The 25051-nt window shown below is 39.6% G+C and overlaps 1 protein-coding gene and 1 long non-coding RNA gene across 3 annotated transcripts; one reads left to right on the top strand and one right to left on the bottom strand.

The window, feature by feature from the left end:
• Positions 1 to 3138: 3138 nt before the first annotated feature.
• SLC25A16 (solute carrier family 25 member 16) lies at positions 3139 to 20182 on the bottom strand. The gene is made up of 9 exons (XM_053388445.1): positions 19702 to 20182; positions 18147 to 18239; positions 15858 to 15991; positions 13425 to 13488; positions 11008 to 11129; positions 10136 to 10202; positions 7792 to 7954; positions 5236 to 5304; positions 3139 to 3522 (listed from the first exon to the last, which is right to left on the bottom strand). The coding sequence occupies exons 1-9, from the start codon at positions 19793 to 19795 to the stop codon at positions 3366 to 3368; spliced, it is 963 nt and encodes a 320-aa protein (XP_053244420.1). The 5' UTR covers positions 19796 to 20182; the 3' UTR covers positions 3139 to 3365.
• Positions 20183 to 20501: 319 nt separating this feature from the next.
• LOC128413913 (uncharacterized) lies at positions 20502 to 22170 on the top strand. 2 transcript variants are annotated; one of them, XR_008330521.1, is made up of 2 exons: positions 20502 to 21463; positions 21917 to 22170. It is a non-coding gene; the product is annotated as an uncharacterized LOC128413913 (long non-coding RNA). The 2 variants fall into 2 exon arrangements; XR_008330522.1 differs by having other exon boundaries at positions 20502 to 21458.
• Positions 22171 to 25051: the final 2881 nt, after the last annotated feature.

Here is a 25051-nt window from a genome sequence, read left to right on the forward strand (position 1 = left end):
GGGTAATTTGTGGCACATGAACTTTGATGCAAAGGGGTTTTTTTTGTATAAAAGCCTCAATTGTCTTCTTAATGATCATACTTTTTAAAAATTTTAAGATGTTTAGAAGATACAGTACACCTTTGTAAGTTTTCATTTTAAAAAATTGCAAATAAGGCCAGAGATTAGCTGCAGTCACTTTAATATTGTTTCATCAAACATTTTAAAACTGCATAAAACAGAAAAAAATATAAAATTCCAAACACATGCTTTTATATTGGCTGGTATGCTTAGTCATATTGCTATTCAAGACATTTCAGTTCAAAATAAAATAGATACATCTCTTGGACAATAATATCAAATGTCAAAAGACACATATTTCAATAAAATAAAAAATGCCAAACCACAGAACTTGTTATGTCCCAGCTATGGACTATTACTAAAAGCGATTTTTACAGCTGCTGCTAGATTTGGTAACATAGCTCTTACCAGTTTCATACTCCATATACAATATTTACAAAAAAATAAATTATATTGCTTTACATAAAACATTTTGAGAAGTGTTGCAAAAGCTTTAGCATTTAAGTTTGGCAAAATCAGACTCTCTTAATCAAATAAACCCATTTTTAAAAAATAACCAAGACATACAAATTGCTCCTAGCAATAGGAAGGTGAAATTGGAAGGCTGCTATTGAAAGGGAAGACACTTATCTAGGCTTCCTAAAACTGACCTATCCATAAAACCAATAGGCAAAATAGGTAGGATTTGTTGCAACAAGTGGGCAGGTCCTCTTGAAAAAAAAGACAGAGCCAAACCAACAGTGGACAGCAAAGCTGTAATCTCAGCGCCAGGCCAGCCATTAGGTGGGGTGATGCCGCTACCTCAGGGTGGAAGCCCTGCCACCTCCACCACTGGGGGAGAAGCAATGCCAGCACTGCAAAATCTTACTGGAAATCAGCATTGATGCTTCTGCACCAGCGTGGGGGGGTGTGGCACAGACAGCCTCAAACAGCAAAATAGGATATGCCACCATGTCATCATGCAATGTGGCTAGAACTTTACTGAAAAGCCCAAGCTCCCACTGTTGGGTAGGATTTTTTCAAGGTTGAGAGATAAGTGAAGAATTAATAAAGTTGCATCCTATTAGCAGAGGAGCCATAATAGAAGGCACAGAAGAAGAAAATCACTCAGTGCAGTAGAATATACAGCAGGGATGGGGAACCTATGCCCCCCCCCCCCAGAACTTTGTGACTACAACTTTCATCCCGGATCACTGTTTTTACTGGAGTTGGGAGTCCAACAACATCTGGAGAAGAACAGGTTCTTCATCTTTGTAATACAGGCTGCATGGGGGAAACATAGCAAGTAGTTAAAGCTGCAAATTCCTGCTTGTTTCAGAAAGGTGGCCTTGTAGTAAAAGTATTCATTAACCTTCCAGCAGAAGTGTGCGCATCTTGGTCCATACGCAAAATGTTTTAGATGCTCTCAATCTGACCAAAACAAAACCCATGCGAGGATAGGACCCTGCTTACTCATATATATACAGCATTAGATGAAGTGCTATCAATCAACCTTAACCAACCTGGTGCCAAATACAACTCCCATCAGCCCCCAGCTTCGTGAAGACTGCTATAAATTGTAGGAGAACCTCAACTTTCAATAGCCCTGTGTACTTTTAATATTGGACCCATAAAGTTCATTTCTGTTTCCTCATGCCCCCTACCATTGTAGAAGTACTGAATCATATCAATCAAATCCAAATCAACAGCAGCTTAAAACAAGTTAAATATGTTTCCTAATTAATCAATCACATAACAACTGTGCAATTGCTCATGTTTGTGAGAAGGGGGAGTAAGACTTTACCTCTTTCCCCCGCATGTCCCCTCCCCCAGACTCTCCACCTTCTATGCATTGGAGGGTGAATATATGCATCAGGAAGCTGCCCCACTGTAAAAGTTCCCCCTCAAACACATGGAAAGCAGAGGGGTCAGGTGATGCAGACACATCAGAGAGAAGTGAGAAATGGCATGAAAGGGTTTCAAGCAGCCTTTCTCAACCTGTGGGTCCCCAGATGTTGTTGGACTACAACTCCCATCACCCCTAGCTAGCAAGGCCAGAGCTCAGGGATGATGGGAGTTGTAGTCCAACAACATCTGGGGACCCACAGGTTGAGAACTGCTGGATAGTGCTGGATTAAGATAGGCTTCTTTAGGCTACTGCCTGTACCCGTTTACCTGAGAGCTCCACTGAATTCAGTGGGACTTACTTCTGAGTAGGCATGACTAGAATGGGGAGGTGCGTCATATAGAAAAGTAAGATCCAGTATCCAAAAGGTCATGGAATTCCAGGAGTCTAATAAGGCTTTAGACTTATTTTCTTGAAAACAGTTCCCAGAGCTTAATGACAAAGTGTTCTAGGGGCAAAATAGAAATGAAATGGGAGATGCATGACAACAATCACCTATGCTTGCTTTATATCCAAGAACTCCATGTGGCTGATTTGAAGTTCAGAGATGCTGTTTCTTACTCTCCTGCATCCCATGAAGCTTGTATCAGCTTTATTGTGGGGCAAGGGGGGGTCGATAAACTGCAGGAAAGGCCTAAACACAGCCTCCTAGAGCACCACTTTCCCAATTTTAAAAGCAAGCCCCCAAACATCACATGATCTTCTATATCACATCTACTCCAACCTCTAACAGAAGTTTCTAAAGCAACATTATGAACAGTTCAAAGACAAAAAATAAGTATTGCAAACCCCTTGGAAGAAACCGAGCACCACTTTTGAGTTCCCACTCAGGGAGATCTGTATCATGGAAATAAATTGTGAAATTATATACTTTCTAGCTACTAGAAAATCTGAAAATAAAATGAAGGGACTGTAATCCATGAATGAGGTTACATTAATAAATTCTGAAGTAATTGGCATGTTAACTGCAGAAGCACAGCAGAACCTTAAACTTAATTGCATGAAAGCAAGTCAAAGTGAATTCATTGAAATGGGTTTCCAAGCGGATCTACAATTACTTTTATGTTTTAGTTAAGGTATATTGTCAACTCTTTAGAAAAGCAGATACTTAAACTCTCCAATTAAAAAAATGAAAGCAAACCTATTGAAATGGTTGTTTTTTTTAAAAAAACAATCATTTGGAACTCCTAAAATTGGTTTACTTTTCACAGTAAATACCCCAATTTATTTTTATTTCCATCAGTGACCTTCCACACCGTATGTATGCATAACAAAGAACTTATTCAACTTCTGTCCCATTTACATGCTATACTTCTTCTGGTAAAGAGAGCACTACAAGAACCAGTGATTCCCAAGGGAATTTTCACAGATAAATACAATACAAAAACAAGAATTGTTTTTCAATAAAATTTAAGAGTCTTCAATTGAGGTGCAAGAACTGCTTCATAAATTCGTAGGTGGTGAAGGCGACAGCCTGTGAAGGAATACACCGAATATAATTCAGGGATAATCCTCGGTATAATCCTCTTCGTATTCCATGATTTCCATAAACATACTTCAGTGTCTGTACCATTGTACTAGAAACAGAACAGAGTAAATTTTAATATACTTAAAATGAAAGCTTTACTATTCATTTTCAATAATGGTTTAAAAATCTAGAAACTACTACACAATATTTAAATTTTACAACCTGGTTACTAAAAATTGCTACAAAATGTTTTCACACGTGCAGCACAGGAAATTGGAATTGGGGGGGAAAGCAAGATGGTTGTTAGAAGGAGGATGCAAAACTGTCAAGTTGTGGATTAGGTCTCTTTGTTAACATATGGAAAGGACGTAAGAAATACAGCATGCAGAAAAGGCACAAATATTTGTTGCTTTAGGTTGAAAATCCAGCTGTCCCACATCTCCTACTTACGAACTAGGACACAATCCACCATAACAAGCAACAAAATCCACCAGGAAGTCTCCCGGAAAAGTTACATGGAAATTAGTAAAAATTGCATAGAGCACTACCCAAAAATGTAAACTTTCTGGAAAATTTGGAGTCATGAGGAAAACATTTATTCCCTTAAGAAATCTATGCAATATTCATTTTCTTATCTGACCTGTACTGTAACAAAATGTATTATTTATAAAGTAATAAACCAGTAAGATTGTTGTATTTGGCATATTTATGAAATTTACAGAGCAATTCTATCGATGCTTCCTCAGATCCAGTTATCTTAGTGGAGCTCACTCCCAGGTAAATGCATACTGTATAGGGTTGCAACCTCAAAAAGCATAACTGCCTTAGTTTTGTAGCAGGCTGTTTCTTGTCAGCAATTTAAAGAGAGATGAAAACAGGAGATGAGGAATAGTGTATGAGAAGTCCTGGGCCTTCACACCCACATCAATCAATCAATCAATCAATCAATCAATCAATCGCTTTCCACAAAACATCCTGAAGCAATTTAACAATAAAACGTATTTTTAAAGTTCAAGTTCGATAACGATTAGGACAAAAATCACCAAAGGCTTGTTGAGAACTCTAGCCATAATGCATCAAGAAGTCTTCATTTCTAATTTGTGGCCTGTGGCTCAGAGCTGCTATTCTGCAACCCCAGAATGCATACTAGACCTCCTTACGTCACAGTTGAACTGCCTCTGATATGCACAACATAATGAACTGTTAATCATTTTGGAGGGGTGGAAATGCAATGGGAAGCCTGTTTCAGGACTGTATCACTTTAAACGGCAGATGGGATTTGATTGAAGGGTCTGAATCTCAATTCTATGTGCATGTTATATGGAAGAACCAACCAGGATTTCGGAAGGGTGACTAAGGCGAGAATTCTTCCTGACATGCCAGTTATGTATGGAGACGTCACCAACTGTTATGTGAATGAATCCCCACCTGTAGTCTGAAGGGACACAGTCCAGAAACCAGCTTAGACCTCTTTCATCTGCTGTTTTTGAAAACGTGGGTCCACTATGGTTCATATAGTGACACAGCCTATTAAAAACTGACAAAATCCCATCTCTACATCAAGGATAAGAAGTGATGGAAGGAAACTGATGCATTAGATCATACACTGAGAACAAATCTCTACCCACTTTTTTTGAATGTACCACTGTAGAAATTTGCCAAAATGCATCCTTGGCTGGTATAAATTTCGTAACTTTGCAAATAATATATATCTTTTAACCAAAGGACAAGAAAAGGATGCTAAAATTGTAAAGAGCTATTATAAAGTAGCAGAATAAGATATCAGTTTTCAATTTAATTTAAGGCACTAAACGAAACTTACAGGCACTTTTCGGACTCCGGAAGTATTGCTCCCAACTGCATTCGTCTACGTGTTACATCAAGAGGATATCTGGGAAGAAAAAGATGGGTTTTTCCCCCAAAACAAGCTCTTTGTGTTGAACTTACATTATTTTGTTGTTTGTTTTTCTTTGTGTGTTGTTGCTTTTTTCTTTGTGTGTATTGTCTGCTTTCTGTTGTTCAATAAATTAAAAATTTAAAAAACCCCCACAGTGCTGCAAGTATTTGCACAATGAAGTACAGTTAAAGGAAATTCATATAAGAAATAAGAACTGTGTGGAACATCTGATGGTGTCTTATACTGAATCAGAACATTAGTCCACCTATCCCAGTATTAACGTATTTACTCGAATTAATGCACATCTTTTTTGGCCAAATTACATCACGAAAATTAGGGTGCACATTAAATTTGATGGTGCATTTACATTCGCCAGCAAATAATTTTTTGGTTTCAAGGTTTTGAAAATTGAGATGCGCATTAGATTTGATGGCACATTAGATTCGTGTAAATACAGTATCTACTCTGACTAGAATCAGCTCTCCTAGGTCTCAGGCAAAAGTATTTCCTAGCTCCAATGTCGAAGATCTCCCACACATTTTTTTTTTTTAGAAAGGAGATGCTGAGGATAGAGCCTACAATTTTTTGCATGTTGAGCACAAACTGTTTTTACAGAACTATGAACTTCTTTACATTAGGGTTTCCTTTACAAGGAAATAGGAGGTTCAAGTTTATGCTACTTAAAATTATCAGAAAAATAACACAAAAATCAAACAAATATTAAGAACTACAGGATGTATTCAGTTTCATAGAAATATAATCTCTGAAGTTAAACATGGTTTATGTAAAAACAAGGTTTAAGGCTCAATACCACATTTGCACTGGATGAAGTAAACAGAAAAAGGCCACAATCCAGCCCAAATTAAGCATTTAAGTCCCTCGTATTCAGCTCTCTCAATGAAAGCACATGCTTACACCTCCTTTACTGACACCATAGTAACTAACTTTGTCCCAACAAAGTCCCAATATTTTAAAGGACAAAAAAATGTAACATACCTGCCCACCACACAACTAAACATATTATATGTGAAAAGGAGATGCCGGGGGAAAATAATGGAACTCACTGGCATCAAGTTGTGTGAAACACCTTTGCAGCTCATTTTTTAAAAAATTCTGACCTATAATATTTAAAGCAGCATCTAAAATTCTTAACACCCTGCATTGCCAGTGTGGTTTAGCAGTTAGTGTTACATAAGAGCCAGATTCAAATCCTCACTCAGCCATGAAGCTCATTGGGTGGCCTTGGGTCAGTCATTAATTCTCAGCCTAGCCTACCACACAGGGCTGTTGTGAGGATAAAATGGGGAGAGAACTGTTATTTATGCTACCATGAGCTCCTTGGAAAAAAGGAATGATAGGTCAGAATATAGAGAAATGTGTTTTAATTTTCTCACTCTAATACTTAAACTGAGAAAATTAAAAAACATTTTAATGCAAATGCCAGCCTATGTAATTCATAAATACTACATTGGAAAAACATTTATTGTATGTTACAATACATATTTACTGTGCAATCCTAAACATTTCTACTCAGAAATAAGTCCCATTGAGTTCAATAGGGCTTACTCCTAAGCAAGTGGGAATAGGATTGTAGCCTTATTAAGGTTTGTTTTACTTTCTCATGTTTAAAGTTGGATTTTTAAAACCCTTCCTTGGAAAACAACATGTTCTGGGGTCTAGCTTTTTAGTTTTTTTATTATATTTGTACACTGCTCTTACATGGGACTTCTAGTCATTGATCAAGTGCAGATAGGATTGGCTTAGCAAACTGGTAGTATGAGGTACTCCAACCATTCTCTGATCCTCCCAGAGGTTTAATTTGACAGCTATACAAGTTATTATAACTCACATTATCACTGCTGTATAAAGATTATGATTTTCCAACTTCCAGCTGGAATAGTACAGTTTTACTAAATTGACAAGAGAAAGCAGTTGCCTAATGGACTGCACTCTTATCAATAAACAAACCGATCAGTTCAAATGTTTTTGAAGGAAGTCATAATGAATAAAAGCTATGTCTAGGTCTACAACTCAAGAGTTGCAGCCTTCAAAAACTTTTGCAGAATACAATATGCTGTCAGCAGCATCTATCATCATCATGATCAGCAGCAACAGCAGCAGCCTAAGGTTCCACGGTGAATTACAACAATTTAAGATACAATACAAAAAACAGTTTGAAACCTTAAAAATGCAATCACAAAACATAGGGTGAGACCTGAAAATAGCTATCTCTGGTGTCAAATGCCATAATATACTGTTCTTTACTTTTAAAGTATGAAATTTTCTTTTTGCCTGGGGCATTATTGCCCCATTTTAAATTGAGCAATAGGCTTTCTTCCCATACCACAAAGGTGTGGCTGATGCCTTAGATTATGACGAAATTAAAATTTCATGATTTCCAAGGTAGGAATTTTGTTTACTTACAATACTAATGCAAGCTATCCTAACAATTCAGTGCAGTAAAATACTAGAAAAACTTACGATATTGTCTGTGCTATTGCTCCAGCTATGCCACCACACAGCAAATTTACATGAGTTTTCAAAACTAAGACATCAGGATTATCTAAGCAAGGCTTCCCAAGCAGGGTAGGCGCTTGGGCAAGTCCCACACTCTTTAAGGTACCAAAGGTAAAAAATGAGAAACCTGAAAGGGAAAAATGTAACTTTAATGGAAACCTGAAAGGGAAAAATGTAACTTTAATGGAAACAATACCACAACAAGCTACATAAACAACAAAGGCACAATCCAACCAAAGGTTAAGAACAGTTAAAACTCATATATAAAAAGGAGTGTAGAGCTTGCACCAAGCTCTTTCCTCATGGAGGGAAAAAAATCAATGATACTCATCAGAGCTTTCCAAACTGTGTCACAACACCAGTGTGTTGGCTGTAGTGTGTAGGTATGTCACGTGAATGCTCCCTGTGCTCCTCCCGGGGCTGGAAAGGGGTGAGTTTAACCTCTGGTTTGCTAGTAAAACTGTGTTACTGTGTCACGAAAAGTCTGTCACCAACATGAAAAGTCTGGAAAGCTCTGGCTTAGCCATAGCTGAGTCACATCTTCTCTGTTTGAGGATAGTCACATTGTGAAATTGTTTTCAAGTATGTATTGAAGAATCAATCTTCATTTTTGTTTATCACTTGCATCTGACACCAACACCGCAATCTGGCACAAAGTATCCGGGATGTGGGAATTATGTTGGGACGTGTATTTTCAGAGTTTTAATTGGGGTGTGAGGTGCACCAGGCACCACAGTTTCTATGGTGCTTTGAAGAGACCTCGAGGCTTGCCTCAAAGTAGCACCTTGGGAACCGAAGAATGTACAGTGGTACCTCAGGTTACATACGCTTCAGGTTACAGACTCTGCTAACCCAGAAATAGTACCTCGGGTTAAGAACTTTGCTTCAGGATGAGAACAGAAATCGTGCTCCGGCGGCGTGGCAGCAGGAGACCCCATTACCTAAGGTGGTGCTTCAGGTTAAGAACAGTTTCAGGTTAAGAACGGACCTCCGGAACAAATTAAGTACTTAACCTGAGGTACCACTGTAAATGTGTGTGTGAGGAGAGAGAGAGAGAGAGAGAGAGAGAGAGAGAGAGAGAGAGAGAGAGAGAGAAGGAAGAAGCATGTGTGTATGGGAGAAGGAGACCATGTGCATATACAGAAGCAGGGGGCCAAATATGGAGGAAGAAGCTTGATGGTGAATAGGAGAGGGCAAGAATGGGTAACTATGGGCTGAGAAACTTTGCAGGGGAGTAGTTGTGGTAAACGAAATAGCAAGCAGAAGGAAGGTTGGTAAGCTCTGGCTAAAGGGAACCAGTCTAAGAGAGAGTTAAGGGGGGAGGCCAGGAGGTTGTCTATAAGTAATTTGCACAGTGGAAAGTCAGAAAGAGGTGCTATACTAAGCAACAGGGTAGGTAAGGTCCCTACCTGCCAGAAATTAAGAAGGGTCACAGGAATCCAGAACCCAAATAAAAAATAAATAGGTGCCTAAGGATGAGAAGAGTTCTATCTTTACTTTGGAAGAGTGAGGGGCTCAGCAGAGGGATCTAATGATAAGAACCAGGCTGGGGTTCTTGAAGGCACTTAGTACTGATAGATAGGCAGGTGAGAAAAACTTCAAATGGGTGTTATGGGAAAGAGTTAAAATGCTTCTGGAAAGGAAATGAATATGTAACGCCATGCTACACCTTTCAGTCTATTCCAGGTGCAGTGAAACATGTATTGATATTAGAAAACTACCTTCCCCACTACAGATGAAAGAAAAAAGTGATAGGAGATACTCAAAAGCAACACTAGCTGTCAAGACAAAAGGCAACAGGAACTGTACAATTGGTTTCAGAATTGAGGAATATACAAGTGCAGATAGACTGGTGCAAAAACAACCCTTATAAATTATAGAATGCATAGTGGAATAGATGTCAAGATTACCATTTAAAATTCAAAGAAAAAAGAGACTCCATATGGCTATAAGACTGCATATTTCCATTTTTGTTAACAGTCTGTAATAGTTGGTTACTTTACCAGTGATTTTGTGCTTATGCAGATCTTTCAGACTGTTAGGACAACTAAGGACAGTCAGTAGAGCATTTTATAGATGGCTCTCAGTGTACATCTGTACTAGTTGGGGGGCATGTTCCACAAACAAGTCACTATAATTATATAATAAATTTCGAGCAGCAACCTTCTCTGCTGGTATCTACGCAAATCCTAGCACCGCTAAACATGTGCAATTTTTATTTTAACAGCAGCAATGTGAACAGTTTTGTAAAACAAAATTAAACACCAAGAGGTTCACTGGGAAAGACTCTCATTCAAGTTCAACTCACCTGCATATGGAGCCATTCCTACAACTGTTGGTGTAAGCCCGCGATAAAATCCTTGCAAACCACCTTCCTTTTGGAGTAAGCCAATGATGAAAAGAACAAACAAACAACAAATATTTAATTGCACTGAGTACAAAGTGCACATATACATTAGATTAGAGTGATGTTTTGCACAAGTAAATGAAATCAGACTTTTCCTTTTGGTCAGGTTTTTTTTTTTAAAGGTGTCTCTTTATAAGCAAATTTTGTGATCTGATCCAAACTTTCAGGGACAAACCCAGTTGTGGATCTCAGAATGACGGGGGTGGAGTTGCTCCTGGAGGTACACAGGTATACATGTTTATTAAGCATGTGTGCACCTAGTTTAGTGCTCTGAGGCAGCCTCACTGCTCTGAAACTCTCTCCCAAAAAGACAATACTGTGTCTTCTATTGTACTTCGAAAGAGTTGATGACTTAAGAGTATGATTTTTTTTTCTATTGCATGCTCTTGTTCTGTTTGTTTTGCCGATCTTGCGGTTTACTGGGAATGGTTATGTTTGTTACTATGATTTAGGGTGCATTCTAGGGCACAGCCACACAAGAGGGCTGACAGATAATCATAACTTTTAAAATATAAATGTTTCTATTGTTTTATTTTGTGAACCACTATCAAATCTCATGAGCAGTATCATTTTCAAAACTGTATTTTTCTCTCTGCCAGTCTTCTCCCAATATGCAGCTATCAACATCTGCCCACAAACAGCAGAACAGAGCGAGAGATGTTTACGCAGAACAGCTGTTTCAAGATCCTTAAGTGTTTGATTTTTTTAAAAAATTGTCAGCCTCAGAAACCAGCAACACAATAGCACCAAAACAAAAGAGATAAACAAGCTACCTTTGTATAAATGGTCTTGAATGCATGAATAATTCCAGTGTATGTGTGATCCCCTTTTACTTGGAATGCCAGACGTGCTCTCACCATGTCAAGAGGGTAAGTGCAAATTACTGCAGTTATACCTTCAAAACAAAAAAAACACAAATACGACCTGAACTGGGCAACACAGTTGTGACATGCCAATATCAAGAACATCGCTAACAGAAAAACACAAAGGGTCCTTTAAATAGAGGGTGATTTTTTAAACTCAACCTTGTTTTCACATTTGGAGGACTTGTACTTTCATGCTTATAAGTAACTTCTCCAAAGAGTTGGGAACACAGATAATTTTTATGCAAGTAACATGCTAAAATCAGAGAGGCTGCACACAGGAATGAATGACGTAATGCAGAACTTTAAGGAATCAGTTAAGTCACAGACACTCTGGTTAAGAACTAAGCTGCTTCCTTAAAATCACTGCAACTTAGAAAAAAAGAATGTCACTTTTAAAATGTGCATGTTTCATATGCTTAAACTAGCACACTATCCCCACCCACCCCCAGGAAATGAAGCCAGCATAACCATATGTGTTTGGTACTTTTTCCTGCTTTTGCATTTGGAAGGCTTAAATCCCTTTGTTCTCAAAATGCCTGGGATGAAGGGCACTTGTGTTTTGAATAGCTGAAATCATGTTTTCCCCGCTGCTTCAGTCTAGTTGTTTTTTCCTTAAAGGAGACTAAGGCAATTATCCACCAATAAAGAGTTACTACCAAGATTTGAATTACACAAGACTCAGGAAATCCAGGGTGGAAAGTTTTCCACATAATGTTTATCTTTGCTACTTCGAAAAGACGCATTACAACAGACTTTTCTTGGCATCCCCCCCCCATAGCCTTGATGCAAAGGAATTTCCCCCCCTAGTGCTAGAAGGATGACTATTGGGGGGGGGGGGTAATTTTATGCGTCTTTGCTTCTCAATTTGTTTTGTTAATTTATGCACTGTGACTTGCTTTCATTTTTAACTGATTAGAGTTTAGAAATTAATTATTATAATTATTAAGAGTGAATTTCTGTTTAATTATTTTTTGCTGATGTTTAATTTTATTTTATTGTGTGGTATTATATTCTAATGGGTTACTGAATATTACTTTATTTGATACAAGTCTCTTTTAAAGTTATGTTTAATTCTGACATTTTTGTATTGGATCAAGTTGTTAATAAGTTGTGAGATCTTTGTTGTTTCTTCAGCTTGTAAACCAACTTGTGTACAGTAATAAAGAAAGGCAGTATACAAATGAAATGAAACAAGAACCGTGGAAGTTTTCTCTGCATTTCTAATGCTCAAACTACATTGGTGTTAGCACCACTAATACAAAACCTAAAATTAACATTCAGATTGCACATTTCAGTGTGTTTTTATTCTTCCTTCCATATTAATATTATCCAGACCACTCTTGTAGTATACCTAAAAATGTGAAGACTGTTCATGTGCTCATTTCTTATATAATACATTAGATCTCCATCTGCACTAGATGTGCCCTGCCAGCTACACCAGGAAAGGTGTTACTGCTACCCCATAATTTCTTGGCAGTGAATTTCCCTTTCTATTTCCTTCTCCTTTTTATTTCTCTCTCTTACCCCTTTCTATTCCTCGGCTTATACATAAATTTCAGAGACCATGAATATGTAGTTCCTTGTGAAATTATTTCCACGTGTTGCAGTTTTGTGTACTCTTATGTAAAGGGAAAAGATGCCTAACAAACTATAATTGGGGTGGGGAGATATTTCTCCCTGTTTAATACTAGCATTCAAGAATACCCAAATGAAATTGATTAGCAATGGACTTGGGAAAGATAAAATCCAAGTATTTCATCATGCAAGACATCTTAAATGGCTTTTTAAAAAGGGGACTATGCAAATGTGGAATTATGACTGGCTAATAGCTAGGGTAAGCAAAAATGCAACCACGACCCTCTGACTAGCCAAAGATGAAGAACACATGCCTTTTTTGTGAACTTCTCAGAAGCATGTTACCACTGGCTACCACTGGAAAGGAATTCTGACTACATACTTGTGTATGCCCTGCTTGCTACAGCCATCAGGAAAGAGTGGGGGAGCATGTAAACCACAGCTTTCTTGTTCAGAAAGTTTTATAGCCACTTCTGATCATGCAAATGGATTTGGATGCTGTTAGGAGACTCTTAATCTCAGGGTTCGAGCACCACGTGGATAAAGGGATTCCTGCACTGCAGGCGTTTGGACTAGATGACCCTCGTAGTCCCTTCCAACTCTACAATTCTATGATTCTATTATCTATTTTATTAACTTTAACTGATTAAAGACAACAGCCTTTAGCTTGGACTTTGATTACTAAACTGCAATTTAAAGACTGGCAAGCAAAACAAAAGAATAGTTAAGTATGCATAAGACGGAAATACCTGCCATGGATCCAGCCATTAACCGGTGAATATGCCCAGAAATGCCAAGCTTCTGCTTTATCATCTATGAAAAGATCAAATTTATAGAGTGAAAAAACAATCATCCTTCAGCACACTTTAAGTGAGCTTCACTGGTCAGTCAGTAGATTGAAAACAAACACAAATGATTTAATGCTTCTGACTACATTTTAAATAGCAGCCTCAACACTACTTTAATATACCGGTATTTCTTATTTAATTTATATCCCACCCTTCCTACCAAAGGCAACCAGAGTGGCAAAACAACACCATTATATTTATTTTATTTTAAGGTATTTATATACAACTGATATCTTAATAAACTATTTTAATTTTGGTTTATGTTATAGCAATGCCAGTTCTTGCTGTCTGACAGTACTACAGTCTTATTTTTATTTTATTGGTTTATTTATTGGTTTCCTGTAGTGCTAGGATTTGTCATACACTTTCTTTCTTCCCATAGATCAGAAGTTGTTTCAGGCCTGGGAGAGCCTTTTGAAATCAAAGAATCTTGCAGGCACCACAAAGTACCCATTACACAGAAAAGCTGGCAATGCTCAGACATCCCTCCCATTGTCATAACCAAACAAAGGAACCCAGGCAAAACAACTAAACCACCAAAAAAACAAAAAAGAAAGCAGGCAACATCCCCAAAGCAGACAATCCTCCCATTTAAACAAACAAGGGGGAAAAGTCCCCAGACCCTTAATTAAATAATGAGAGAGGTAAGAGACTTGACAGTTACCAAGGGGACATCTGATGGGAACCACTTTGGGGGCTCCAATTTCTGATTTTGATTTTTTTGCAATGTCTTACAAAAGAAAAGTTTTGATTAAGGGAAACACAGCACATCAAATATGGGGGGGGGAATGCATCATATCCTTCAACAGCTAATTGTCTTTGTTTACTGTTTTTTTTGTATGTTTGAAAAATGTGTTGCAATTCTGCAAACTTCAGAATTCCCCTCCACCCCACGTTTCAGCACTAAGCTCCTAAGTGCACAAATAGCACTGATTCCATATCCTCAATAGCTGGGAAAAGGCTTCATCGATCTACAGCAGAGGTTTTCAACCTTTTTGGGTCCACGGCTCCCTTGACCAACTACATTCTTTCTGCGGCACCCCTGTGGGGCTCAGGAGCCCAGTTATGTCACCCCTTGCCTGCAGAGATGGCAGCCCCTCACCCCTTTTCAAACACCCTCCCTTGTGGAGTGTTCCCCCAGCCTCCTCTCCTCTCCCCTCTCCTTGGGAGACACCCTTCCCCTTGCCCCCGCCACCCCAAAGAGAGGTGCTTCCCAGAAGCACCATGCAGCACCCCTAACCATCATTCAAGGCGCCCCAGGGTGCCACAGCACACTGATTGAAAACCACTGATCTACAGAAAGAGAAGCAGCCTGGCAGCTCTCCAGGTGCAGAGAATTCGAAAGGGTAAACACCACTAAAGAAAAGGCTGTGATGTATCTCAAACACTACTCTTATACATGCTGTTATCCATCTTATACAGTATGTAAGCATTTGGGATAAACAGGTATTTAGAAGTCAGTACAGTGGTGCCTTGGTTTACAAACTTAATCTGTTCTGGAAGTCCGTTCTTAAACCAAAGCATTCTTAAACCAAGGCGTGCTTTCCCATTGCAGCGGGGGACTCAATTTACAAATGGAACACACTCAACAGGAAGCAAAACATATTCTTATTCCAAGGCAAAGTTCACAAACCAAAACACCTACTTCCAGGTTTGCAGCATTCTTAAACCAAGTTGTTCATAAACTAAGCTGTTCTTAAACCAAGGTACCACTGTACTTGCATATACTCCCCTGTTACTCCATTTCATATCGAAGTCGGAAAGAGCCAACTTGTGCAGATTATGTGATTTACATACAAATACATATTTGACATTTTAATGATATCTAGAATGAAATGTAAAATGATTTGCTTAAATAGATTATGTATTTATAGGTCAATAAATGTCCATAATGTAGAGAGGGTAACTGGTGTTAAGAAATTCAACAAGTTTTATGCAATTCATAATACATTTCAATTTATACAAGTGATGTCCGACCACAAAATGCTGTAGTATATCCTGACGCCCCTAACAGGAATGCTTTTTCTTGCCGATTCTCCTTTAATTTCTCTTGCTGGGCTCAAGTTTATTTGGCCTCACTCAACCCATCGTTACTGTTATACTGTTCAATTTTAGTTTTTAATTAGACTTGCAAAGTCTAATGTTTAGACTTGCAAAGTCTTGATGTTTACAGCATAAACATAAAAAACTGGAAGAAATTGCATTACTCAAATCACTCTTTTGAGGGGAAAGAAACAAGGCAACTAGCAGTTATACATAATAAATATGTCAATTTATACATATTAACCAACCACAGATAGTACAGCTGACATCAGGGAAGTTAAATGCAGCTACCTTTTTATACTGGCCAAATGCTGTAAACTGAATTGCACCATATGGAAATATTCTAATCATCATTGCTCCATTTCCTTTATAGAATCCCAGGTAGCCCTCCTTTTTGGGAACAGCACGCAATGTAGAGATCACGCCTGTGATGAATAAAGGATGAAAACAAGAAGAAAATGATCAGACAACCAACAGAAAAGCGATAGCTAAACGATCCAACAAAGTACAAGAAGATTTTATCATAAGATAAACAGCATGTTCAGGAAGCTGGGCAGGAGGAATGATAGAAACAGGCTGAAAGAACCGAAAAGTGAAGAGAAATGGTGAGTGGACAAATGAGAGACTAAATCAAAATTTCTATAAACAACCCCCCGAAACAGTAACTGGAAGAAGAAATAAAAAGGGAAAGTCGGATCTCAAAACTTGGGAGGAAGGAAAAATGACATCTGATAATGGCATATAAACAGTGGAGGAGGACTTTGCTCAAACAGTCTGTGCTGATATTTACTCAGCCTCACCTAATTTCTACAAACCTTGCTGTGTTCAGGGACACATGTAGTTAGAATGTTTGCAAGCCTGCAACAAATACACCCTCAGCATGCTAGAATCAAATAAAAAGATTGCATTTGCTTTCCACTTACCTTCCTACAGAAAACCCTCTGTTTTTAGTTTATGCACACAAGTACTATACCAGATTTTCTTAGCAACATTCCCCATTCTCTCACACACATACCAAACTAAACACCTGTTAAGGGAGTATTCACTAACTGCAGTTTCTATCAGCATATGTATTAAAAAATAGGGTTTGTTTTAATCTACTGATTTAAATGGGGCTCCTTTTCAGTTAATCAAAACATTTTAAAACTGATCTAAAAAATTATAATAAACACAGAAGCATTCTTTTTTGGGTGGGGCTACATTATACCATATTGGCAATTTGGACAAAGTAATATCATATTAGGACCTCTTAATATAGAGTGTCATTAGAACTTCTTTCATCACATTGTGCTAAAACATTTACCAATTTCAGCTAAACTTGGCAATCAAGTTGAAGTGTGTGCAAACTACGGGTTTGCCTCTCTTCTCTCAATCTTACATAGTACTATATTTACTTGAGTATAATGTGCCATCAAATCTAATGAGCACCACAATTTTCAGAACCTTGAAACCAAAAAAAGTATTTGCTGGCGAATGTAAATGTGCCACCGAATCTAATGTGCACTTCATTTTCTCAATGTGATTTGGCCAAAAAAGGCACACATTAGATTCGAGTAAATACAGTAAGTGCCACTATGTTCACTCCTTGGTGAGTGAAATAACTCAAACTCAATGGGATTTTCCAACATCCATGTGAGGTCAGTGACAATGTGCAGTTGGAGAGGAGAATGAGTGAAGTCCCCACAGCTGAGGGCCTCAGACAAGGCTACTGGTAATCATACTAAGCCAATGTTAATTCTGTCATACAAAATGGGGAAACAAATGAGAGAAGCTTAACCTTAAAATACGGCATCGTGAACATCTCCCCCATGCTCTTAAGTATGATCTGAATTTTTATTGGGTTTACTGGCTTCCATTCACTATGCATCAGAATACAGGAGTCAAACTATACCTTCAATTTTTGGATTTTCAAACACTAGCATCTGTTACCAGACTGCAGCCTGACCTAAAGTGGATTGCAATAGCAGAACTAGCACCATGGGTGTAGGCAAGGGTGAGTAGGATTCCCCCCCCCAACACAGGTATTTTTACCTGTGATTTCCCCAAAAAATTCAACTACTTTAGGGGGCGATCTCCTTAAAAAAACAATAACTCAACTTTGGCTGCCCCCCCGCAAACAAAAATCCTGGCTATGCCCATGACTAGCACCATAAAAAAAAGGAGAATCATGAAGAAGTGAGTCTCCAAATGCATGTTTAGGCTAAATGTGGGTTCCAGCTCTGAAAAGAATACCTGGCAACATTAATTTTAAAGAAAGTCGGCCATTTTTATAAGGTGCTGCCAGTGACCATGTTAGGCCCACTTATATGCGCTGCATGACACACGGGGAGGGAGAATGGAACCCCCGCACAAACAGTCACTGCCTGTATATCTAACCTGTGGAGAAAAAAACAGTATCAACCCTATCTTTCAAATTCAAGGTTTGCAAAATTTAACTTTGAAATCTCATTGAAAAGCACAGGGATTAAACACAAATTTGCCTCCAAATGCTGTATTTGCTGACAATATTGCAGGAAATTGAAAATGAAATATACTTCCCTTACAAATACAAGAATGCAAAATACACGAAAACTGTCTTACCAAGATTTTTGTAATGACGATTATGGGCTTGTAACAAAATCTTTACTCGATCCAATGGAGCAATGGTTGTTTTGGCACAGCATCCCGCAACACCTTTCAGAGACAAAAATGAACAACTCTGTTTGCTGACTGCCAAATGTTACAGCATGTCAAACATTCAGCGAGTTATTTTTAAAGTTTTATCTTTTCAAGGTTCATCCCATACCTGAAAAGCATGGCCTCCCTCACTCAGTGGGCATTATCTCTCTGGCAAAGTAGTCATGTTATGCAATCTATGCACAAGGTTTCCCATTCTGTTCCATTTTCTTTTAGCAACATAAAGCTGATTCATTGTACTATATATGCTGATGTTCATTTCCAGGAATGCCTCACATTACGGTGGAGATTCAGTTTCCTAATATCTCCTCCAAGTTGTGAAAAACCTAACACTCCTGGTCATATGAAAACAATAAAGAATCTTATTAAACCTTAACAGTGTTTGGTACTACAGGACTACTCTTTTGAAATATGGGCATGTGATTCAGCAGACAGAGAACCCATTATAGGTAGTGTACTTATTTATTTAATTTATTGCAAGTATAGAGGTATCTTTGCCAAGTAGATCAAGGCATCAAATACTTTTTCATAAGGCTCACCAACTCCAGCCCTTCCAAATCAATCACTAAATATTGGTACAGCTCAGCAGTAATTATGGATCAGCTCTTTTATAGTATCTTCTTCTGCTAAAGGTCCAACTCACACAAAGAAGTTGTATCAAGATGTTAACTCTCAACCATCACCATACCACCAAGCCTTATGCAGCATCTGTGCTGTATCATTCAACTTCCAAGTCAGATCAACTACAAATGATACAAAAGCTGGCACCACTTTAACAACTGTCATTTAAATAACCTTTGAACGTCAGATCTTTCAAGGTTAGGGGGGAAAGCAAGCTGCTGTCTTATGCTTATTGTTGATTCTGCTTACAATTAATCTGATAACAGTTATTAAGCAGGGTTCAAGATGTTTGCCTGTAGTACATTATGTCTCTTTCTTACCTAGGGAACAGATACAGGTATGCATGTCAAGTTCTTAGGAAATAGACACTATCTTTCAGAGTTTCATTAAGTCTGCCGTATCAGCTCTACTATTTATACCAAGAAAGCTCGGGGAGGAAGGAGGACTCGGGGCAAAGCAGAGCAGAATCCGACCCCGGGACAGGTGTCGCTGCTATAAGTATATCTTCTCCTTCAAGGAACAAGCTCCGCCTCGGTTCTCAACTCTACAGTAGGCAGCCTTGAAGAGCGACGAGAGCCTAAGTCGCAGAGCAAACGGAGTCAAGGGCAACGCGGTGGGCGCGTGTAAGCAAAAAACCCAAGACGAGCGTATCGTGGGAATTCCACGGATCAGAGTTAAAGAGATTCCGAGCTTCCCTCGAAAAGGGAAAAGCAGCCGGGCGTCACAAAACATTTATTTTTCTTTTTTGGGGGGGGTGTAGTGCGAGCACCAAGCGACCGCCGGCCCCCTCGCCTCGCCACCCCTGCCCACCAAATAAAGAGGATTGTTCCGTGTTTACCTCCGGCGACGAGCGAGCGGAGCCAGTAGAAGTCCCTCCGCGCGGGCGACGAAGGCAGGCGGGCGCTGGGCCCCGCCGCCGCCTCCGTAGCCATCGGGCCGTGCTGGGTCCCTCGCAAGCAAAGCGGCAGGAGGAGGAAGGGGAAGAGGGAGACGCGGCTGGGCTCGGCCAGCACCCAGCGCCTTCAGCACATGCTGCCGGGCTGGCTCTGCCTCCGCCCAGCCCGGCTGAGAGGCGGGGCTCGGCCGCGGACGCCGAAAAGGAGAGGAGGAGAAAGGGGAAGAGACGCGCCTCCTCGTACAGGCTCCTCTACCGGAGGCCTTGCAAGCCGGGGAGGAGCGTCTTCTCCCGCGCCCCGGGCATGGTGCGAGGGCCACGGCCTCCGGGAGCTGCTCGGCCAGGCCCGCGGCGGCGCCCCGTGATCGCGTCAGGAGGCGGCGGGAGAAGCTCGCTCGGCAGCCGGCGGCGGCGCGTCTCCTCCCACCGGCCTCCTCGGCTCCCTTTTCCCCGCCCGCTCCAACTGAGGAGGCCGGCTGTGTGGCTTCAGGGGAAGTGGGAAGGGAGAGCGGCCAGGCGTCCCCGAATGGGCCTCAGGGGGAGGTCGAGTGGGAAAGGGACCCCGAGGGTCATCCAGTCCAGCCCACTTGAAGTGCAAGGAAGAGCCTGCGGTTGAGAAGGGCGCGAATATATGCGCCTTCTTTTCTGGTGTTCCGCCGCTCCCTCTTCTCCCCCAACAGCCCCCGCCCCCCGGTCGGGCTTCTTGGCTTTTTAACTCCGGCAGGACGGGCGGAAATTCCACTGGCAGAGTTGATCATTGCATAGCCTTGCCGCGCGTGGGGTGGAGGGACGACACATTAAAAAAGCAATTGCCGCAGGTTTATATATATATCATTGCAGTTATGTAATACCCTTTACTAGGCACAAAATTGTGGCAAGCCTTGGCGTTATCCATAATTCTTTGTTGTGCTTTTCACTTTATAAAAGGTCTTTGTGCTATTCTGCTCTTTCCATGAAAAGAGTTTTCAGCTAAATCAGCACGCCAAGCAGCTCAGTATCATGCCTTCCAACAGTTGGCAGATCTGGGTACAAAAAAGTGCACAGAGTACTGAAAAAAAGGGAAAAGCCTGCCTCCCTTTTTGTAACATCTTCCCTTAATGAAGAATTTCCTGATTACATTATAGTTGTTTTTGATTTTATTATGTATTTGTGATTTTATATCAAGATTTTATTCTGTGAACCGCCCTGAGACCCCCTGGTATAGGCCTGTATATAATTCAATTAATAATAATAATTAATAAAGGTGTTGTCCAGTGTGGCTTCTGAAGCTATATATAAGGGGTGAGGTGGAACACCCTGTGACCATCACCTTCGCATTTCATTACTTTGTTAAAAAATATTCTTTAACTTTTCACTGTGATGTAAAACTACTCTTGTTTTGGAATCTATTTACCGTATTTATGCCCCTTCAAAAAGCCATTTTGAAAGAGGTAGAGATAAAGGCTGTCCACACATTACCATTCATTCCAGCTCCAGTGTGCTCCCACCACTGGTACATTTGTCTTTCTTTAGCCACAATTCATGTGTATTTTTCTGTTTCTTTATAAATACTTGTATTTGATGCACTTTCCCTCAAACCAGCTTCCACCCAGTTTGAAAACGTAAGCCACAAGCTGAGATGTGTACATTTCAGACAGCCATTGTACATGGGCAGATGACAGCTCTATTGAACAGGAGGGACAGGGGACACGGAGATACAGGTCAGGTAATGTGCATCAAATGAAGATGTCCCCACTCTCTCTCTGCTGTGTACAACAATGTTTAAAAGTATTTGAAACACAGTGGGGGAAATTACTTTGCTGCATTTTAAGCTGCTAATGTGTACATAGCCAAAGATTAGATAGCTAAAATGCAGTTTAGCCATGCCATACAAATCTCCAAATTCAAAGTGAACAAATAAAAGATTGTGGCAATTAACACTTTAAAACAGTAAAGACATTTCAGTATTTACATTGGTGTTCTTGTAAGGGATAGGTAAAACTTAAAGGGGAGAGGAACAAGCACCTTTTCTTTGCATCATCAACACACATAGGAACATAGCAAAGGGGGACTTTCAGATCCAGTTCTGAGGGGATACCTTGCAGTCAGTGTTGAGCCTTGCTACATCTAACCTTTGAAGTTATGCACTAGGTAGGTAACTTATTTTGCCTTTTTACAGATGAGGATCTGAAGGTGAGGGAAAGGGATTTCTCCCAGACTGCTTAGTGCATCCGTAGCAGACAAACCCACTCATTCAAGTCCAAGCCTAAGAAGCTGCTCACTGGACCATACTCCACTCTTAAGGATGCTGTTTCAAAACTGAAGAAACACAGCTCATTGGAGAGATCTGGTTTGCTTATGCAATTTGAAATAGATCACCTTTTTCTGTTCTGTGGGACTGACGTGCTGAAAATTAAAGGTTTCGTGATCCTGTTTCCAGTTTCTGAATGTGACATTTCCCACATAACACTCCAGTCTCTTAAACTACAGCCTGTCCTCCTAGGAAGCCTCACAGCAGAAGTCCCTACTTAACCCACTAATGGAGCATGACCTTCAACATGGCAATTGCTGCTGTAGTACAGACATCATTTTGATGTACATGAGAATATGTTTTATAGCAGGTGTCAGCAAACTTTTTCAGCAGGAGGCCGGTCCACCATCCCTCAGACCTTGGGGGGCGGCAGACTATATTTTTTGGGGGGGGAACTGAATGAATTCCTATGCCCCACAAATAACTCAGAGATGCATTTTAAATAAAAGGACACATTCTACTCATGTAAAAACACACTGATTCCTGGACTGTCTGCGGGCTGGATTTAGAAGGCAATTGGGCCGGATCCGGCCCCCGGGCCTTAGTTTGCCTACCCATGTTTTATAGGAAGGAAGTGTTGCAAGAAGAGAAAATATACAGTTACACTGTTGAAAATTTAAGCAGGGCCTATGGGAAGTTCTTGCTTTATATTTTACTCAGGGTGAGGCACTTTCTTATAACTTCCATTACCACCTTTAATTCTTCCATCAATGCTTTTCTCACACTCATACTTTTGACTTTATAAAAGGAATTTGCGCTGTTCCACTCTTGCCATAAAAAAGAGTTTCCAGCTAAATCAGTAGCACACCATGTCTTCCAACTTTTGGCAGATCTGGTAGAATTGCATAGAGTACTAAAAAAGAGTACTAAAATAGAGTACTAAAAAAAAGAAAAGGACATGGCATTTGCACTGTGGCCCCCCATTTATGAAACTTCCCCACTCATCATGGAGAGGTGTGTCAAGCCCACTCCCTGCTTGCATTTAGGTGGGCTTTAAATACGTTTCTTTTTCAATCTGTTCTTTATTTAAATGGTGAGTTGGACTTTAAACTGTCATTCATTTCTGTTTTAAAAAAGGCTATGGCTTTTTACTGGTTTAATTGGAAACAGTTGTAGCCTGCTGTTGACACTGATTTAGACACTAGTTTCAAGTGTTATTACATTAACTGTATTAGCCTATAAATGATTTTATTGATAAATAAATAAGAAGATGTAAAATAGCCTTGGGAAATTTTCATTTCAAAAGGTTATTCCTCAATAACATAAATAAATAAATGCACTCAATTCCTGCACATTTCTGAAAACATAAGGCTTAGTGAAAAGCAAAAAGTGCTATTATTCTGCCCATCATAGTATTCTATATAATTTGTATATACTTATTTTATTCAGTCATCACTGCCTCCAGTGAAATGGCAATCCTTCTCTGCAAGGTGATGTCAGTAGTTAATTGTGTTCTGCTGGATGCGTTTGTGGGCATAAACTGGTACCCATTCAAATGGTGTGTGTATGGATCAGATCCATTAATGCACATTTACTGACGTATGTGACAGGGATAAAACCATGCATACAAATAAGCATCAAGGTTGTAAAATGGGTTATAAATGGAATAAGAAACAAGGTGTCAAGGTACTGTAATCTCAGTATTAATTCCCATAACTGACAAACTATACTTACCGGTACTTGTCCTATAAATAATATTTGGCTCTACAGTTCTCTTTATCTCTGAATGTGATGTAAGCTGGTGTCATGCTTCATTAGTAGTTCATACTAGTATAGATGTTTGGGGGGGTTGTTTGGTTTTAACTAACTATTCTTCAAATGAAGGGTGGTATATAAATTTTAACAAAACCACCACCACCTTCTGATCTATGGTTACACCTCCCATCCCCCTTTGCAAGTACTTTAGTTAGGGTGCCCTCTTAACAGGCAAAATATTTGGTCATACCCAGCGCAGATAAACATGTAGCAACTACTTTTCAGAACAAAGAGAACAGTAATTAAATCTGAGGGCAACAGCAATGTAATGCTTTACGACTGAAGTCAAAGTCAGAGCAAAGTACTCTCATATGGAAATATGAATGTGGTTACGAATATTATAAGGTGTGGTGCCTTCTCACAGCTCACCTGAATACTTTCCACTTTGATGGGAAACAATGGTTAGATATATACTGAGTTATATTATTTGTCCTAAATTACTTTATAGCTGCCAGCTACCGGGGGGGGGGTGAGAAGCCTAGCCTGTTGCATTTTTCTGATTTTTAACCACAATTTGGTATGGATAAATCACCAGGGGAAGTTTTTAAATGCTTATCACCTGACTAATATATGGAAATCGAGCTGCTGTCAAAAGCATGGGGTAAAACAAAAATTGGTAACGGGCACTGGTGATATTAAATTACATTAAGTATCTAGCACTGTTTGTCTTTTGCAAATGGACAACAGAAAACCATTAGAAAGCTTCTAATAAGCATATTTATGTTTTAATTGGTGGGATTGGATGCAATTATGTAGTCCAGGCAATCCTTCTTGTTTATGTGCATGAGTAGCTTCATCTAAGTTGGTTTCAACAGCTGCAGGAGGCTATGTATATAAATTGTGGTGGTTTGAGCATTGTGTTTAGGCTAGGAAGACCAGGGTTCAAATCTAATTAGGTGAACTTTAGCAACTCCTCCTTTCAGCCTAACAGGATTGCTGTGATGATAAAAGCAGAGAAAACTGAACTGTATGATCAGGCATTGATTGTATGGTCTCTGTGACTGGCTTTTTACTTCTAGCTCAGAAGAGGCATGTAAGTTTTTTGTTGTTTTGACGGTGGTCATATCAACCACAATGTTGCAGAATGCAAAGTGCTTGGTTTTTTCTTAAATTTGTAGCTCAGCTACTTTCTTCCAATAAGCTCTAAATGATGTGTGCAGTTTTACACTAATTCTTTAACCTGAGTATGCATGTTGGTGTGCAGAGATGGATGGGATCAGAATACTATTTTGCACTGTTGGGGCAGAT

Source organism: Podarcis raffonei, chromosome 5 (genome assembly GCF_027172205.1).
Source record: "Podarcis raffonei isolate rPodRaf1 chromosome 5, rPodRaf1.pri, whole genome shotgun sequence".
In the NCBI taxonomy this organism is placed as follows: Eukaryota; Metazoa; Chordata; class Lepidosauria; order Squamata; family Lacertidae; genus Podarcis; species Podarcis raffonei.